At 34.6% G+C, this 19,685-nt stretch overlaps 1 protein-coding gene across 1 annotated transcript; it reads left to right on the top strand.

Moving 5' to 3' along the window:
* Positions 1-3,651: 3,651 nt before the first annotated feature.
* Positions 3,652-19,248, top strand: LOC140161839 (cysteine-rich venom protein helothermine-like). Its single transcript, XM_072185133.1, has 7 exons — positions 3,652-3,770; positions 7,260-7,348; positions 7,928-7,957; positions 8,953-9,045; positions 14,523-14,636; positions 18,717-18,753; positions 19,138-19,248. Coding segments are annotated over exons 1-7 (483 nt in total). The 3' UTR covers positions 19,139-19,248.
* The last annotated feature ends 437 nt before the right edge of the window (positions 19,249-19,685 follow it).

The following is a 19,685-nucleotide window of genomic DNA, read 5'->3' as shown; positions in this document are numbered from 1 at the left end:
TATTACCGACGTAATTTAAGTCCGACTGTGTGAACAAATTGTCGGATTTAAAGCACATTACGTCGGATATAGTAAATTTTTTTTATATCCGACGCTAATTCACACTGCCACTTATATCCGATACTATTACCGACGTAATTTAAGACCGGTAATAAGTGATTTAAGTCCGACTGTGTGAACACGACTTTAAGACCTGTTTTATGAATTTTTTTAGATCGTCCATAAATCAATAAGTATAGGTCTCTCGAAATAGAGGACCTAGTACCACCGGTCTGAAATACCGTTGTTTGTTATCATGTATTTTTTTTCCTTGGACAATGAGTGAAACACTTCCCTATACCAATTGAAAACTCGGTGCACTTAGGCAATTAACTGCAGTTTCTTTATTCAACATCACAGCAGGTTCATATTTGACAAAATCATGCTGTATGAATAAAACATAAATAAAACATAAAAAAAAGTAAAAATTACATATGCCTAATTAACATAAGAATGGCATAAATATATAATTAGATGTAATTAGCTAATTTGCATAATTAATGACTTTTTGTGTATTTTTTGTTACCAAATGAAAGAACTTTGGGTACTTATGTGTGCAAAAAAAACCGCATCCTTATATCATGTACGGTTCTCTGTTGGCATTATTTTTGCATATTAATTAGCTGGACTTAGTCATTTTTTAAGCTTTTATTTGTAATTGTCTGCAGATTGGTCAAAATGGCTAAAATTGTATATTTGGTGGATTTATTACATTTATTCGAGGAGAGATTTTTTAATCTTGTTTTCTTTAACGAAGTCCGGAAAGATTTGCAATTAATCTGTGATACTTAAATCAATGCTACCTTTTCAAGTAAGTGTCCGAATAAGCATTACAAATCCCAAAAATTACCATTTTGCCATTTATAGCAATTTGTGGCAGGTTTTCACCCGATTTCCGGGTATCTTCAAGTTGACGTTACATCACTTTGCATTATCCGATTTCAATTCTGTTTTTTTGTTTTTTGAAGCATTCATAACGATGATTCAATTAAAAGCGTCAAATAACATGTTTCTGCTGCGCTTATTTTCCTTGTATTAATATTCAGTATTAGATTATGGTAAACCGTCAAATCACTATGTGATTCAATGGGACGATTTACAATTGCACTTTACCATTTCACGCAAATAAAATGATCAATTTTAAAGATATCTCTGCATGAGTAGGCCTACTTCATGAGCATACTGATGCGATTTTTTTATTTGTTCGTTTTGTTTTTTTGCTTTGGGGGAGGGCGTTGATCTGAAAAAGGTGAAAAAGGTCGTTTTTTGACTATATTGCCCTGCACTGCAGCGTTCACGCGATACATATGCATTGAACTATATCATGCTGATCACTCTCATCTGTAAGATTAGTATGTTTGAAAAGAGCGCTATTGTATTCAATCTATGATTGTAGACATACACAGGTGATGGGTGCAACCTGCTTGTAGTGCAGGGCGATATAGTCAAAATTGATACAATTAGTTGTTTTATTTTATATCCACATCATAGCTTATTCATTAACTAATATTCATTGAAAATTTGGAGTAATTCTATCAAGTAGTTTTAAAGTTACAGCCAAAAGTTTAAAATCAGATGTTAATTTTAGCGATTGCCTCATACAATCCCCGAAATATGTCTTGAAACATTAAAGCGTCTTTAGGGGAAAATAAGTCCCCCCACTCCCCCGTGCAATGTTGAAACGTGCAAATGTGTTCAGCGTGTCTCTAAAGTGTCGCAACATTGAATGATGGGGGGTGGGGAAGGAAAAGTGTTAATTGATGGCCCGGCTTTCTTCTAATTCCAAATATTGAACATTTTTTATCCACATTAAAAATACACTTTTGATTTCATTCAAGATACCTAAAGCGTTTCAACGACATATTTCGGGGATTGTAGTTTCATTTTCTGAGTTGTAACAACTCAATAAAGTAAGTGCAAATGAGTGCGATCATCATAATGATATCGAGTCAGCGTTGCTTTTGAGAAAAGTGGGGGGATGAGGCTGTGGATCACGAAATGCCCTTTTAAGACATTCCTAAAAGAATTTAATTTACTCCTTTGCGGGGATCACAAATAGTGCTTATAAGATTTAACCGAAACATAATTATGATGAGGACAATTCAACAATTATTCAAAGCAGAAATTAGCTCAATTATTTTGCTACTCTCTTATATGCACTTGTCTTATTTTGGAAACCATTGTGATATGCGTGGCAATGCGAGCAAGTTAGAGAATAGCATATCAAGTTCTAAGCGCTCTTTAGCAAAGTCATAGTTTATTGAATTTATAACCGTATGACAAAACAGGCGAAAATAGTAACTTTTTGAACAACATTTGCAATTTAAAGAGAATTGGCTATTGCTCATTCTAGTGATGCTAGTATATGGACAATATTAGTGTGCTTTTTCATTTAATGACATAAAATTTGAAAAATATTGTAAAGTTCAGGTTTTGACTTTTAAAACCTACATTTTGGTCAAAAAACGTGCTCGGATAGGTAGTTTTCAACATCTTTTCCACATTTCGCCTTGCTATAAAATTGTAAAATTATAAAATCTGTTGACCTAGTGACGAAAATTGTTTTTAGGGGGAAGTATTAGCTTTCCTTTAATAAAAAAAGCTATAAGCTCCACAGCTCTTACATTGCTATGTACTTAACCGTGTAGTGTAATCAAAGACTGTGCGGAGACAATTCACTGCTTGCTTGAGAGCTCTTGGACGAAAATGTGTGCTCAGGTGTATCGAGTATAGAAACCTTTCCATATGCATTTACATTAATAATATAGTCAAGTTTCAGTGACTGATGCGATTGGAATATATGATATTAGGATATCTGTTATAGGGTCTGCATTTGGAGTACTTGTACCAGCCCTAGTCCAAGTTGATATGAAGATTTCTCACTTTAAAATAAAAAATAAATAAGTGTTATTCTTTATTATTGTCATCTAGTGTTTGAAGTAGTATTTATTACCACTATTTTAAAGCCATTATGTAAGATCTGTTCAAATGTATTTGGTTAATATTTGTCAATCCTGATTTTTTGGCATATTTGTAATGTAAACACAATTTCTAAATTTCACCTAGGGATGAAATCAAAACTCGACCACCGCGGCCGCCGGCGGTTGCCGGCGGTTGAACCACACTCCATTGTTTAGAACAATATAATCGGCTCCAACCGGACGGAGCCGCCCGGAACCGGCGGTTGACCGCCGGTCGAGTTTTAATTTCATCCCTTAATTGGAATCACCTAGATTTGTTGTAGTAGGACAACAATACAATTTTGACTTAATGTCGTTTACATCCCCGTAGAGCACCAAGGTTGATCAAATATAATAAGTCGGGTTTCTTCGAATGGACAATTAATTTTCCTGACAAATGTTGCTAATATTTTTTACGTATTTTTGGCAAAGAATAACAAAATTTAATTTTGAAATTTCACTGCTTAATTTCATGAGTGAATTCATTATTTTCAATAAAAAAAACTATTTGTTTTGGTTACGGGTCAGGTGAGTTAGTAAGCCGGATGGTTATATACTCGATAACAAACAATTATTATGCAAATAAGAAATATATTGAGCAATTAGAGCGATTACAATCTTAATAAAAAGGTATTCTGATTCCTTTATAAAGATGGTGTGGTCGACGAACACCCATGTTGGATGCGGTGCAGCATTTTGCCCTACAGTTGTAGGTAGCGCGGGTAAGACGTACAACAATTGGTGGATCGTGATTTGTAATTATAAACCAGGGTAAGTATGTTCAGTGCGTTGTACACTTAAAGGCCCATTCAGTGATTTGCTGATCCGGACGATCGTAAAAATCATCAAAATTCAGATTTTGGTACTTTTGTCATTGTCATAAATGTGTTAGCATAGCCTATTAGTGGTTCAGCCGAAAGCCAGGTAGTTAAGACAAAAATATAGAATTTGTATGGATCTGTAATTTAGATACTGACAATATCTAAATTAGTTACATGTATTTGAATGGGGCTTCAACTTCCTCAATACTGTTGTTTTCTTTGTTTTTTGCCAAATTTTTCATTTCAAAACTACCAAATGACAATTTGAATGACTTATCCTTCACTTTTAAGCAATTTATAAACAATTTTAATTTTTTTACAATTTCGCTGAGATCACTGAATGGGTCTTTAAAGGATTAAGGTACCAGCTATTTCACCCCTGTATATCATAAACAAAGATAAATATCAGTATCTTTTAGCTCAAATTTAAGACCTCATGCGTTGAAATGATTAGAACACAAACGTGCTACTTTTAATTTCGTTTCTTTTGCAGGTGTCATATCACCATTTCTTTTCCTCAAACAATTTCAACAAATGAGGTCATAAATGCAGTTGATCAGCGCCAGGAAGCCGCTCTTACTTTACTTGATTTTTCGGCTGCGTTAGATTTGATCGATCATTACATCATGCTGCAGCGACTGCGTTAGCGCTATGGTATTAAAGGCACTGCGTTTAAATTATGTCATCCTATCTCAAGGGCCTTACTCAGTGCATTGATGTTGATGATGACACCTCGGATGCATTCATACTTCATGAGGGTGTACCTGAGGGATCCATATTGGGTCCACTCATATTTACCATGTATACTGCCCCACTAGGTGACATCATTTCATCCTCATGGGTTGAGTTACATGATTCATGCTGATGACACACAGTTGTATAATAGTTCTTGATCCATCCAAGCGTAGTGAGAGTATTGATATTGAACAGTGTGTTTCAGATATTAAGGCATGGGAAGTTACCAATAAGCTAATGCTGAATGATTCAAAACCTGAGGTTATTCATCTGTCATCTCAATTTGTCAAGACCCTGCCACTAGCACCACTTACCATTGGTAATGCAGCTATAGATCCGTCGACCTCAGCCCGAGATCTTGGTGTTGTGATTGATAGTGCACTTAACATGAAAGAGCATGTGAAAGCTTTAGCAAGATTTGTAGGATCTGCAAGTATCTTCCAAAACATGGGATCGCCAAATTACAGCGCATTCATAATTCTGCTGCGCGTCTGGTCTCTCGTGTAAAATATCGTGACCACATGAAGCCAGTATACGATCTCCACTGGCTTTCAGTATTGAGCAGCGTATCTGTACAATTTGCTCCTGATTACTTTAAAGGCCTTGCATGATATTGCCCCGCTGTATTTAAAATAATCGGTTAATACATATCAATCCACCCGTTCACTACTTTCTGCTACTTTCTGAATTTGGTGGGTGTCCCAAAGTGCAATACAAAGTTTTATGGTGAGAGAGCTTTTTGTAATGCAGCTCCAGTCCTGTGGAATAACTTACCTATACAAATAGAGCTTCAGATTCCATCAATCATTTTAAGAGTACCGTAGAATTTCTTCTGCCTTCTTCAAGCATATCCCGGAAGCATATATGCCTCTAAACGAGGTATTTTTTTTGACGAAGGAGACGGAAGGCAAATACCCTCCACAAACATATTACAATGGATTGGTCTTACAATAATACGTGTTTGTACAACCGCCTATATCAGTAATATAGTTGTTCAAACTCCAACTAATATTTTTGTGGAGAATGTCTGCCTCTCGTCTCTTTTATCGAAAAGAGGCATATGCTTGTAGTCAAGGTATTACGGTATTTTAAAAACACACTATTTAAAAGATGCATTTAGTGATATCTTAAACTTTTCAATTTTTACTTTACCTTTTAACCTATTCTCATCTCTTATCTCGGTATCGGTTGTATATTATTTGATATACACCAGGCACAAAAAGAAACTCGTCAGTTATATTCATCTTTGCTGTTCAATATTTTGATTATTTTGGATTATTCTGAAATATACATTTTATGTTAATTGGATTTTGCTTTCTCATTTGACACCCTGTTCGTGAAAAACGAACAAGAATTGACCAAGATATGCGCCTCCAAAGCCTCAAACCCCAAAATCAAAAGTTGCATTTTCAACGATTTTCAATGGGAACGCATCGTTGTATTGCACACAAGCACCACGGGCCAATCAATAGATCACACAGTATAACAGGCACAATTGAATCGTTAAAATTGCAACTTTTCATTTTGGGGTTTGAGAGTTTGGAGGCGCAAATCTTGGTCAATTCTTGCTCAATGTTCACGAACAGGATGTCAAATGAGACAGAAAAGTCCAATTAACAAAATGTATATTTCAGAATAATCCAAAATTAGCAAGTTATTGAACAGCAAGTGTGAATATAACTGACGAGTTTCTTTTTGTGCCTGGTGTAGTTGAAATTTATTTGTGTAATTAATCACCATATTTACTTTATTAACAAACAAGGTTAAAAAGCACACACAAAACCCAGGACATGGCCCACATGCCAGTGCAAAACAACAGCATGGACCAATGCAGGGAAAACGAAGCAAAAACAAACAATTACATACAAGAAATGCATAAAAATCATATAAAAGATCCAACAAACATGATTAAACAATGTTCAATTTGAGGTAAAGTGTTGGTGTTTTTAACATATTCTATAGGGCATTGAGATTTTGTATGTAAGAAATAAATATTATTATTATTATTATTAAATCAGAGCTAACGAGTATACATGTATTAAATTTGAAATATTTGTGTTTGTTAGAATATAAAGGGGTGAACATAACTGGTACCCTAATTATTTTGTGCACTGTATATGGCTCAAAGAGATTAGAGCCAAAGACACATCACATAGAGTCGCTTATAGGGGGCAAACTAGTGTACCTCCAGATTATTACTATGCGCCCGTTACACTTCGATTTAAATTGTGTGATTATTTGCGTTGTGTGAAGAATGCGTCGTACTGATAATTCACGAAGAAAAAAGGTTGTTCTACGGGTGGAGGGGCCTTTCAAGTAGGATCGGTCGGGCTAATTTTTTGCGTGGGTGGTGCAACCCCTGTCACCCCGGTGTCGCCATTCCTGGCATGTGGGGAAGACATGGAACATGCAGAAATGACCCTTTTAGTAGAAGCCCGATATCGCCCAGAGGGCGAGGTTATGGATATGTGCAAAACTCATATTCACCACAATGTATAAGTGTGATATGACCAACATAATTGTTGGAATTCCCGCAAGGGGATGGGGGTGTGCGTTTTTGTGTAAGGAGGGATGTGTGTGTATGGTGTGTACTACCACAGAGAAGTAAATAAATAAATAATAAGGGGAACTGAAATATCACTAATAATAATGTAATTTAGTTTTCATTGAAAGTGAATGACGTCAAATTGGTTCCAACATTTAGGGGCAATTACGGGGGAAGACCATACACGAAGGGACCAAGTTGTGAAGGGTGTGAGCCTGAAGCGAGTTGGTGCTTTGAAAACAAATGCAGTAAGTATATTTCAATAAAATTCAGTTGACATAAATCGGTCACTCTCGATATCATTTGGGTTTATACATGTATTTATAACGTTTTGTCGTCGCAGCAAAAGTTATTTATATATTAGTCCGTCGATTACCCGTAGATACTTGCGCATGCCCTACGAGAAATTTCAACCATACGCAAATTCGACTAAAATTCCAATCGGATTCTGATCCCGAGATTTTATTAAAAATCATAGATTTTTTCACAAAATACAGTACCTAAAGTTTATAGTTATTGCAAGTTATCAGTCCATTAAAGCATTGGTGTAGAAAGATGAATTATTAAATAAAATCAAGGACTTCCTTTTTAGAAAATACTATAATATTGCTTGATAATAAATTTAGTAATCACTCTCAGACATTGTGCCCTTTTTAATTTCGTAGGGTCTTTTAGTTAATTATAGTACATTACAATCGTAATTCTGTAATAGAGCCAACCGAAGGAAAACTTTCTTCCTAACATTGTCAGATAGCACCAATGTTTTTTCTGATATTGAACGGTGTATAGCAAATAAAGACATTTATTTTACTTTGTGAACATTTCAGGAAATTGTAAACAAGACGGCATCACATGCGGTAAGAATGTATTAAATTTGTATTTTAAATAAATTAACTCCTTTTATATGATTCCAAAAAAAATGTATTGAAATGTTTTAATAGTTTTTTGGAGTTTTTGGTCGCCTTTTTTATATACTATTAAGGGTTTCAACGGGTTCGGCGTCGGACAACTATAGCATTTTGAAATACCACGGCTCTTTTGTGAGCAGCCATTTCTTAAGTAAAAAAGGCGATCCGCTAATATTATTGGTCAAGGGACAGCCCACAATAATACTGACGAAAGCGTGACAGTTTTATACTTGTCCGACGAAGGTCGTCGCCATGGGGGGTAGGTGGGTGTGAGGGGTGCGACACCTCCTGGTGACCCCTAAAGGAAAAAGTAAGAGAAAGGAAGAGAGAGATGGAGAAAAGGAAAGAGAGAGGGAGGAATTTGCTGTCAATCTGATAGTATGCTCCCTATTTGCCCCCCCTAAATCAAAATTTGGCTGCTTGAGTGCACATGTTTTCCTCACAGTGAGTATTAAAATGTCAAATTGCCGCCGTGCGCATTTCTCTTTAAAGCCATGCTGTGAGACGTCACCTTTGAGTTTCCCTTTTTCACCTCAAACTTGAACAAAAATCTCAAAAATGAGAGTTATAATTCCACCCTATTTATATGTAAATCACAAATATGAGTGCTAGAACAGTTTCTCTGATGCCTGGAAAAGCATCATCAAACCTCGTAAGCTGAATCAAAATACCGGGACTAAATTAACCAAAAGTTGTAAAAGGCCTATGCATCTTCATTTGACACGATTTTAGGACACAACTGCCCCTTGAGAAAATGGTCTAGCGACGGCCCTGCGACGAACTCTAAATCTATGTCAATTTGGTTTTTTACGGGATTTAAAACTTTTTAGTCAAGCTCTACCTGTTAGAACTTGCAATGATTTGGTGAATTAAAATTTTTTTTGGTTAAAAGAACTTTTATACAACCAGTCAAACACACGTTTCCTGATACTGATTCTTCTCAGATTGTTCCATTAAGTGTCACCATTGTGGCACACCGACTGAGAATGACTGCACATGTTCTTGTCAGAAAGGATGGTTTGGGACATTTTGTGAGGGTAAGTAGGCTTATTATGCTTAATCATGCTTATCAGTCCGGTCCGACTGCCTGATCAGGAAATACTGCCGAATCAGGCAGCATGTTGCCTGCGCAGGCAACATGGTATCCCACAATGCAATGCTCTATTTCAAACCATTATTTCTTGATTTAGAGTAAAGAAGTAGGTAAAATACATAAAATTATCACTGGATGTACAATCAGTAGTATTTTTTCATCAATTTTAGTTAAAATAAAGGTAATTTGAATATTTAAATCAAATTTTTTTTAAACCGTTAGAAATTGTTTTGTTATTTTAATTATTTTCCTCCCGGTGGAATTTTTTTTCGCCCAGTGAAAAATTGTCAACTTACATGTAGCTCATGTGTGTCAAAGTAAAATTTCCATCGATCTTTTATAAAATCACCATGAACAATTTAGTCCTTAGTCTGTCAAATTCAGAAGGGTTACCAAAGCCTGTGTTGCCTGCGCAGGCAACATGCTGCCTGACTCAACAGTATTTCCTGATCAGGCAGTCGGACCAGACTGCTTATAGAGAACTTAAATGGTTCAATTTAAGATTGGTCTTAACCCTGAATTAAAAACATTTCACTTATTATGAAAGTCTCACGGTGTGTGCAAAATAGTTTGTACTGCAGGGACATTGTGCGACAGATCCGAGTTTTAGAGCAGTATATTTTAGTGCTCCAGAAGTATGTGTTGACAGTACCTCAATTTTGCCACATTATGATTTAGGCCCAACAATAATTCTTGCAATATTCATGATTCATATTTATGACGAAAGATAAAAAGGGATAGGCCCAGCAAACACAAAACGTTTTCGATATCATTCGCCAAAGGTTAGAAAAGGTTGTCATAGAAAAAAAATGTTTAAATGTTGGGTTATATAAAGGGCATATGAAGGGTATAAAACGTTTTCATAACATTTAAAAACATTTTTGATAACCTCCTGCAAATATTCTAATAGAATGTTATTTAAGTGTTGACAAAATATTGGCAAAAAGTGTAAAATATAATTTACAATAACATTTTTAAAACATTTTAAAAATAGTTTTGTAGTGTGTTTTCATACATAACATTTTAATTGCAATTCTGTATAAAAACCACATGTGCCTGCTAACGGTCAAAAAAATTTTATTGCATGAGGCGAAAGGGCTTTGGTAGTAGGTTACAAAAAGTCACATCAAAAATTCCACCGGAGCTTGTTGTCATAGCAACGGCAGATTGATTTTAGCGATTTTTGCTTATTTTGGGGTAAAAATAGGAGAAAATATACACTTTTCTGAATTGTTCTTGACTTAAAAGTTGAGGTCACATTAAAAAATCAACCTTACCACCATAAAGTGCCATCTTTGCACTTTTCCCAAGTGCAAAAAATATTTCAATAATATTTCCCCATGTGTAATTTTAGGGATGGGCAACATTGACAATTTAGCACTTTTGAAAAAAATGACATTTTTATCCTATCTTTGAAGTCAAAAAAATAATTTTGCTTGAGCACCCAGAATTATTTTCTCTTTGGTGATACTTGAGCAGACATTGCCCCTTCCAAATCTGGTAAAAAGACTCTGGGGCTATTTTTCCTGTAAAGCCAGTGTTGCCAGAAAGTTTGCCAATTTTCAAAAAATGCATTTTTCGAAATGCTTTTTCAACATATTTACTCATAGAACTTTTTATACGACCATTTTAATTTAAATATTTACCCTTTGCGTATAAGATTTGACACACAACTGCTTCCGAAAGTAACACTTAAAGGCTTTAGAAGAGTCGTTTTATGCAAAAACCAGTATTGCCAGAAAATCCGACTTTATATATTTCCAATAAGCGCATTTACTACAGGCGCTAGGGAGGAGTTTGTATACATGACTCTTTTAGAAATTTACCTTGCATTTTCATGTTATATAAATTATGCAAATTTGAGTAAGAAAATCAGATCAATTGCAATCAAAGATGGCGTCCAAAATGACCGCCAAATAGGGGTTTACCATTAAAACACACTATAGCAACATACAAATGATCTAATGATGAAAAAATATTGATGCAATTGATGTTTCTAATCAACAGAAATAAATATGTGCCCATTTTGTTTCATTCGGATCTTTTAAATTCAAAATGGCGTTCAAAATGGCCGCCAGAATAGCCTATTTCAATTGAAATACACCAGAGCAACATGAAGTTGATATAATAATAAAGTATTCTCAATGGAATTAAATTCTATAACCAAAAGAAATAAATATGCACACAATTTGTTTCATTGGTATCCCTCCAATTCCGGTGTTGCCAGAAAGTTTGTCAATTTTTTAAAAATTGCATTTTTCGAAATAATGCATTTTCTACATATTTACTCATATAACTTTTTACACGACCAACTTAATTGAAATATTTACCCTTTGCATACAAGATACAAGACACCCAACTGCATCCGGAAGCAACACTTAAAGGCTGCAAGAGTCGTATTCTGCAAAAACCGGTATTGCCAGAAAAGCTGACGTTTTAAATCTATATTTCCAATAAGCGCATTTTACATAATTCAATTTATTTAATTATTTTCTAAACTGTTACCGTTATTTTATCTAGCTTTATCTGTACATTTGCTAGCATGATCTCATACAGGTTTTGAAACTTGTGCTTGGTGTTGCCAGATAGTATGAAAAACTGCTGTTACCCAAAACCCCCATATTTTTCATGATCACATGCTCTGTCAACCAAAGACCCCTTTTTTCCTTTCAATTTATCACCCAAATACCCTTATATATCCATTTGAATAGCAACCAGACACATATCACTGACTTTGTAACTTCTTTTGAAATAACAAAGCCATCAAAACCATTTGAAGCCATTTAGAACTAGAAATGCAATTTTCGAGGCTCTCACCCAAAGACCCCATTTCAAAAAAGGTCATTTCTTGCCCAATGCCCCCCTAATTTAAATCAAAGCTACAGCTTTGTACTCGGGTCGGAAATATGAATTCTATTGCTATATTTTCTATTTAATTATTACTAGGACAGTTACCCAGCATGTTTTAAATGTTTTAAATAAGTTATATTTTGGGTTTTGGTTTAGGTAAAAACGTTTTAATAACATTAAAATGTCGGGTTATATAAAGGTCATGAAATCGTTTTAAACACACTACAACAATATTTTAAAAATGTTTTCGAAATGTCGTTGTAAACTATTTTTGCAAATATTTTTGGCCAAATATTTTGTCAACACTTAAATAACATTATGTTAAAATATTTGCCCCAGCAAACACATAAATGTTCTTATGTTTTTTACAAAACGTTTTAATAACATTTAAATGTCGGGTTATATAATGGTCGTGAAAACATTTTAAAAACGTTATTGTAAATATTTTGGGCAAACATTTTTTACAAAATATTTTTTCAACCCCAAAATAACATTTTGTTTAGGATGTTTTGTATCAAGTTTTCAAGAATGTTTTTTGAATGTTATTAAAACGTTTTTATACCCTTTATATAACCTGACATTTAAATGTTTTCTGTAAAACATTTGTGTTTGCTGTGCAGTAAATTACCAACAAATTTTATTTAATGTTATGAAAACGTTTTATACCATTAATGTACCCTTTATATAACCCGACATTTAAACGTTTTCTGACAACCTTTTATAACCTTTTGCGAATGATGTCGAAAACGTTTTGTGTTTGCTGGGTAACTGGAAATATCCTAATTTGGCGGCCATTTTGGATTCCATCTTGAATTGGAGAGATTCAAATGAAACAAATTGTGTGCATATTTATTTCTTTTAGTTATAGAAATTAATTCCATTGAAAATATTTCATTATTATATCAATTACATGTTGCTCTAGTGTATTCCAATGGAAATATGCTATTCTGTAGGCCATTTTGGACGCCATTTTGATTAAAAAGATCCGAATGAAACAAAATGGGCACATATTTTTTTCTGTTGATTAGAAACATCAATTGCATCGATATTTTTTCATCATTAGATCATTTGCATGTTGCTATAGTGTGTTTTAATGGAAATCCCTATTTGGCGGCCATTTTGGACGCCATATTTAATTGCACTTGATCTGATTTTCTTACCCAAACATTTTTGAGGGTCTTTGCATATATAACATGAAAATGCAAGGTAAATTTCTAAAAGAGTCATGTACACAAACTCCTCCCTAGAGCCTGTAGTAAATGCGCTTATTGGAAATATAGATTTAAAAAGTCGGATTTTCTGGCAACACCGGTTTTTGCAGAACACGACTCTTCTGCAGCCTTTTACGTGTTGCTTCCGGAAGCAGCTGTGTGTCAAATCTTGTATGCAAAGGGTAAATATTTCAATTAAGTTGGTCGTACACAAAGTTATATGAGTAAATATGTTGAAAATGCATTATTTCGAAAAATGCATATTTTTGAAAATTGGCAAACTTTCTGGCAACACTGGCTTTACAGGACAAATAGCCCCAGAGTTTTTCTACCAGATTTGGAAGGGCCAAGGTCTGCTTAAGTACCTCCGAAGAGAAAATAATTCTGGGTGCTCAATCAAAATTAGTTTTTTGACTTCAAAGATAGGGTAAAAATGTCATTTTTTCAAAAGTGCTAAATTGTCAATGTTGCCCATGTGCAAAGATGGCACTTTATGGTGGTAAAGTTGATTTTTTAATGTGACCTCAACTTTTAAGTCAAGAACAATTCAGAAAAGTGTATATTTTCTCATATTTTACCCCAAAATAAGCAAAAATCGCTAAAATCATAAAATCTGCCGTTGCTATGGCAACAAGCTCCGGAGGAATTTTTGATGTGGCTTTTTGTAACCTACTACCAAAGCCCTTTCGCCTCATGCAATAAATTTTTTTTGACCGTTAGCAGGCACATGTGGTTTTTATACAGAATTGCAATTAAAACGTTTTCATGACCCGACATTTTAAAAATTATTAATACATTTTTACCAAAACCAACAATCTAAAATATAACCTGTTTAAAAAGTTTCTAGTAAACTCAAACTAAGAGCATTATATGTGACGTATCATGTCAAAAGGAGACACTTTTGGGCAGGTTATAAATTTTGAGGTTTTTACATTATCTTAAATATAGAGTTATTTTGCTCCACAACGCCGTTTTCCCCAATAAAATCGGACATTCCTAAGCGAAGATATTGAGTTCGTAAGTTACGGTATTATAAAATTGGAAATTGAGATATCGGCATTTAAAAATATCATTGGCAATGTTGAGAGTAGGAATTACCTTGAAAAATATCTCAAAAAATACAAGATACCAGTTATATTCCGGTCTGAAACTATCAGAAAATATTTTAAACATTAATAACATCACAAATTCGCAACAAACCCAAATTGTGAAAAAATCACACCCGGGCAGGTTTTTGGTTATTTCTCCATTTTATCGATCCTGCCCAAAATGTCTCCTTTTGACATGACACGTCACATATAAAGAATGTCATAGTTTCAAATGTTTGTCAATAATTGATAAGAATCACTTTTTTTTGCAGATCAATGCATAGATGAAGAGCATGAATATTGTGAAGACTATGACTATTTTCAAGAAGAATGTCCGTATTATGCCATTATAAGAAGAAAATGTCCAGTTATGTGTGGAAAATGCGGTAAGAAACGATTTGGTCCATGGGGCCAAAGGAGGCATTTTGAAAATTGAGTTACTGTAATTATTACATTATACATACAATAGGCTATCATTTACTGAAAACACCAAAGGTCTAGCATACTTGGTTCAAAAGTTATGAAGTTTTTTTATGTCTATTTTCTTATGTATTTTATTGTTTTTTTACTCCATATTTTGACCTTTATCTCAGTTTCAAATTTGCCGCCTTTGGCCCCCATGGACCAGATCGTGTCACATGTATTATTTCCATCTGTTTTACAAAATATAGTTAGAGGTTAATAACTGCGCATCGGTTATTTAGAGGGCATTGTGAAAAATCTAAACATTTGGCTTTTGGAACCGAGGAATATCCCGAGGGGCGCAATCCCGAGAGATATTCCGAGTTCCAAAGGCAAAATGTTTAGATACCGTAAAACCCCATCTACAAGCATATAGTGTGCTTCTGATGAAAGCTACATTAGTGACCATGCATATTTTCCCTATATGCCTTCTTAACCCTAACAGAACTAGGACTCACTAAAGCTCACTATTAAAACCGCTCTGCGTGCACGGATTCCACGGGACTTGATGACGCAATCAGACCAAATCATATATGGTCGAATCCAACCAAAAGTGTCCACGGGCCAAAAATAAAAGTCCGAAATAAAAATGTCTCCACAATTTTTTCCTTTTGCCCATTGATTGATGACATATTGGCCTTATAGGAACCAAAAGTGCCATTACTAATCTTGAAAAATAAATCCAGGACGTGTGATAGTAAATGTGATATCAAAACCCAATGTTACCTACGAATACCACTAGGATGCTTTCACTATCGCAATACTAATCAACCTAAAACAAATGGAATATTCCCATTAACGCTTTTTTCGTGTAATGTAGACCACAGGGTGTCAGGAAAATGCTAACTCAACCAGAAAATATTTGTTTTATTTTTATAACGGGATCAATATGATCTTAGTCAATTTATGCTAGTTTATTTTTGAAAATGAAGTTTAGGTCAGTTTCTGTATTTTATTTATCAAATGAGTATGAATCAATTTACACATTGTATAAGAACGAGTATGATATATGTTTTCAAGAATATTAGGAATTATACGCATACACCTAACGCTTTATACAATGAAAAGGTGAAGAAACCCGGGTATTCGTAGGTAACATGAGCGATTTAACAATATCTATATTGAGTTTATAGGTTTAAATTGTGCTATTATGGTAATGAATTAATAAAATGGTAGTTTTTAGATCCCTTTCAGATGGTACGTCCAAATGAATAAATGCTATTACCTTAGATCAAAAATTTTTTGATGCTTTTAGCAAGATTTTGACCACTTCATTTTGATATACAAGTAGTTATTCAGCAATTTTACATAATAAATAATTGTTGAATGAATCCGTATATGGGTAATAATAGTGTCCTGGGGTACCGCTTAAAGTTTTTGACAATTAATTTCCATTGGTAGGGACACTTCATTACACATGTCATGTATTATGCTGTATTCGTAAGTAACATTTCAGTATTTGTAGGTAAGAATTAGACTTTTGGTGGATATCGCAATCAAAACTTCATTTTATAAAGCACTTTGAATGTATTATTTTCTTTATGTGCGTTTATTGATACTTTAGACCCTATCATGTATTAATAATGTCGGTTCACAACGGTTGAAAGAGGATTGAAGTAAGAAACAAAGGCACTAAAGTGACTTTAATTTGCTTAATTGCACACAAATCGCTTAAAACCGTTATTGCAGACTTGTGAAGTCCATCTTGGAGTCAGTTACGTCTTGTGGCCTTTCGTTTGAGAGCAACTACAATTAGCTTTGTACCAGGGTCCATCAATGTGTTGTCTAGATCATGAGACAATGAGAACAGTCGTTTTTTCCATGGTATTCGTAGGTAACCTTAGCGAAAACGTCAAAAGTTACCTTCGAATAAATCAATTTGGACACAAATTACTAAGAAACCAGAAGGTCGGTAAACATTTAAAATGAAGCACACATGACAGTTGACAAATCCAAGTATTTATCCCTTCTAATCTTCTTTGAATCTGATTTTTCTTTCAAATGAGCAGACCGTCGTCTATTTCAGTACATATTTTTCACCAATTAAGCCGTATTCAGTTTTGCATGGTGGGCATGTATGTGAATTCGCAACTTTCATTGACATATGATTTGATAGCAAACATACAGGCCTTCGTTATGTACCAATATGGGCATTGGCATGAATGGCGGTGTTTCACAATACTGTCATGATGTCAAAAGTGTATTCGTAGGTAACATTCGGTTACCGAAAGTTACCTACGAATACTTGCTTTTATTGTTGACATCTCAGAAATATTTAAACGCAGGTTATTGAAACTTGGTAGAAATAAAGAGTGTATTACCCTGCACCTCTTGCTTAACTATTGTTTACTATTCTCTCACTTTGTGGAAATGGCACAGCTTTTAACATGTATTCGGAGGTAATGCATATTTTTACCAAACCTACCTTTGTGCCATTTAGAATTTCTGGCAGCTAAACACAATAATAAAGATGTCCGAATGCAATGCATTTCAGTATTGGACATATCAAAGCTTGTATCAATTGCGCATTTATTAGTGATTTCCATTTTTAAAGATATATCTAGTGCTATGAAAATTGTATTCGTAGGTAATGTAAAAAATACCACTCAAAATATTATCACAAAAAATTCATACTTATGTACAAATATGTGAAAAATTGAACAGGCAATCTTTGAATACACACCTTTCAGGAAATCAATTTAGATTCAATCCAATGACTTCTTTTCATAACTGATTTAGATGTTTTTAAAAATACTTTAAGAAATATTTTGAAAAAATGGGTAAAAATAGCATGTTTTGTGGTCTCTGTGTCTAAGTTTTTCACAGAAGGGGGTCTTATTATATATGGCGCGAAGCGTATGATCAAGGCAAATAAACACAATACAAAAACGAATGCCCATTGATTAATACTTTTAAGTTATGGCCCTGAACATGCCGTGTACACTTTTCGTTGGATTCGACCATATACCCAGGGAATCGTTGGCCGGGCCAACGTCACCTGTGTAGCTACATGCTGGGGATCTTCTGCGTGGCATGCGAGGGGTCCGAGGTTCGAATCCAGGGGTGCCAAGTGACTTTCTTCTTCATCTTCTCTCCTTTTCGTTCCTTCTTTCCCTTCCGATAGCCAAAAAACCTCGGGTAGGGTTAGGGTTAATCCAGTCGCCATTATGGAGTTTGAGCAAATAAATTACGGATCCAAGCATATACAAACGAGTATTATTTTAAGACCGATCAATTGTATTGGTATATTAACGATTGCTTCGAATTAATTAAGCTTTTATAAAAAAAAAAAACCACTATATATATGCTTGTAGACGGGGTTTTACGGTACACTATAAATCCCTAGCTGTACACTTTTTAAACACGTCAGGTGCTTTTTGTTATTATTTATTACTATCTTCATGTACCTTTCAAGAAAAAAGGTTTCATATTTTGAAACCTATTTTCCTACACATCACAAGTCCAAAATAAAATCAACACCCTCACTAAGTGTTTAGGATGCGTTTAGATACAAATTCAAAGTGTGATAACTTGTAAACCAAAGAGACGGTTTGGATTTTATTTTGGACTTGCGATGTGTATTAGAATACGTGAAACCATTTTTTTTTCTGAGAAGGTACATGTAGACTCTCTGTGATGTAGATAATAAATAATAACTATTTGGCAAAACGCCTTAAATGTGTTCAAAAGGTGTTACAGGTACGGATTTAAAGTGTATACCTTGATTGGCTATAATTGGCTTCGCGGATATTAGTAAAATTGGTTATATGATTGTTACACTTTTTTTAGTAATCCCTGTTAAGCGTGTGATTTACAGTGCAAATTCCTTGTTAAGGGTCAGTTCTTCAGTCTTTTGAAACACGGGGCAGACTCCACTTTTGTCCGTTAGTCCTGACAAAGATCACTTCGGATCCATGCCGATTGCCTATGTCGTGAAAACTGATGCATGTCAAAGTATGAATAGTCATGGTATGATTCTTTGTCCCCATTTCTTTTCATTGCAGTAGCCGCAACTGGAAGCGAACCGCCGTGTAATGAATGGTAAGTTTACGTGATATCAATCATGTCAAATAATGACAACTGAGATAAATGGGGACTTGGATCAAAAAAGATGCAAACAATACGTTTAGGGCAGAACTTATGGTAATTTTTTGGGAAAGAGGCAAAAACCTGTGATTGTGCATACTTTCATACAATCGCAGTCACAAAGATAATAGTGTCATTGAAATTTTGGAAGTAATAGGAAAATCCTATATCAAAATAAAGAGTACAGTGTCACCTTTAACACTAAACATGCCTGGCATTTTTTCCTTCCATATTGACCTTCTTTTATGAGGACTTCTTCTTCTTCTTCTTCTTTTTCACGTAAATGTTGTTCATCTAAAGCTTTTAGAATAACGTGTCGTATGTTTCCCTTTTATACAGATGAGATCTGACCCGTCTATGGTCTACCTAGATGAAGACGACTTCCGGATACCACGCTTAAAGATTAAATATTAAATACAATGTAATTATAGTAAATCAGCTTACGTTACAAGTCCCTTATCATTCATTATAGTAAATGATAATACATTCTTTTTTGACATATTTAATTCCCAGAGGAAATCATTATGAGTCCCTGTGCTGATCAGTTTACTATAATCCGAGTTAAATGCCGCTTTTTTGTGTGACAAGCCGAAACCCTCCTTAACTTCTCCTTCCCCATCACATAGGAGCAACATTATATGATTGAACATGTTCGAGGAAAGGGGAGGTGCTTATTTACATTACCCTATTGAAAGTGTCCCAACTGACAAGTAGTTTGACACACTAGTCCAAGTAAAGCAAGATTTCACTAACACCATACTTAAAGTCCCTAGAAAATCCTGCAAGGTACATATGTTAATTTGGATAAACCAAAAATGGCGAATTATGAAGAATAAGTATAGTTTGACCTGTCCGTCTTCGAAGTCCAGTTCTCGAGTTATTTATAT

Source organism: Amphiura filiformis, chromosome 10 (assembly GCF_039555335.1).
Source record: "Amphiura filiformis chromosome 10, Afil_fr2py, whole genome shotgun sequence".
NCBI classification, from domain to species: Eukaryota; Metazoa; Echinodermata; class Ophiuroidea; order Amphilepidida; family Amphiuridae; genus Amphiura; species Amphiura filiformis.
Note: the sequence above shows the minus strand (reverse complement) of the source record. Positions and strands in the feature narration are given on the sequence as shown.

Coding starts and splice junctions, on each gene's coding strand:
- LOC140161839 (XM_072185133.1), top strand. CDS start 3,652: ATGGTGTGGTCGACGAACACCCATGTTGGATGCGGTGCAGCATTTTGC. Junction 3,771..7,259: donor ATTTGTAATTATAAACCAGG/GTAAGTATGTTC, acceptor TCCAACATTTAG/GGGCAATTACGGGGGAAGAC. Junction 7,958..8,952: donor ACAAGACGGCATCACATGCG/GTAAGAATGTAT, acceptor GATTCTTCTCAG/ATTGTTCCATTAAGTGTCAC.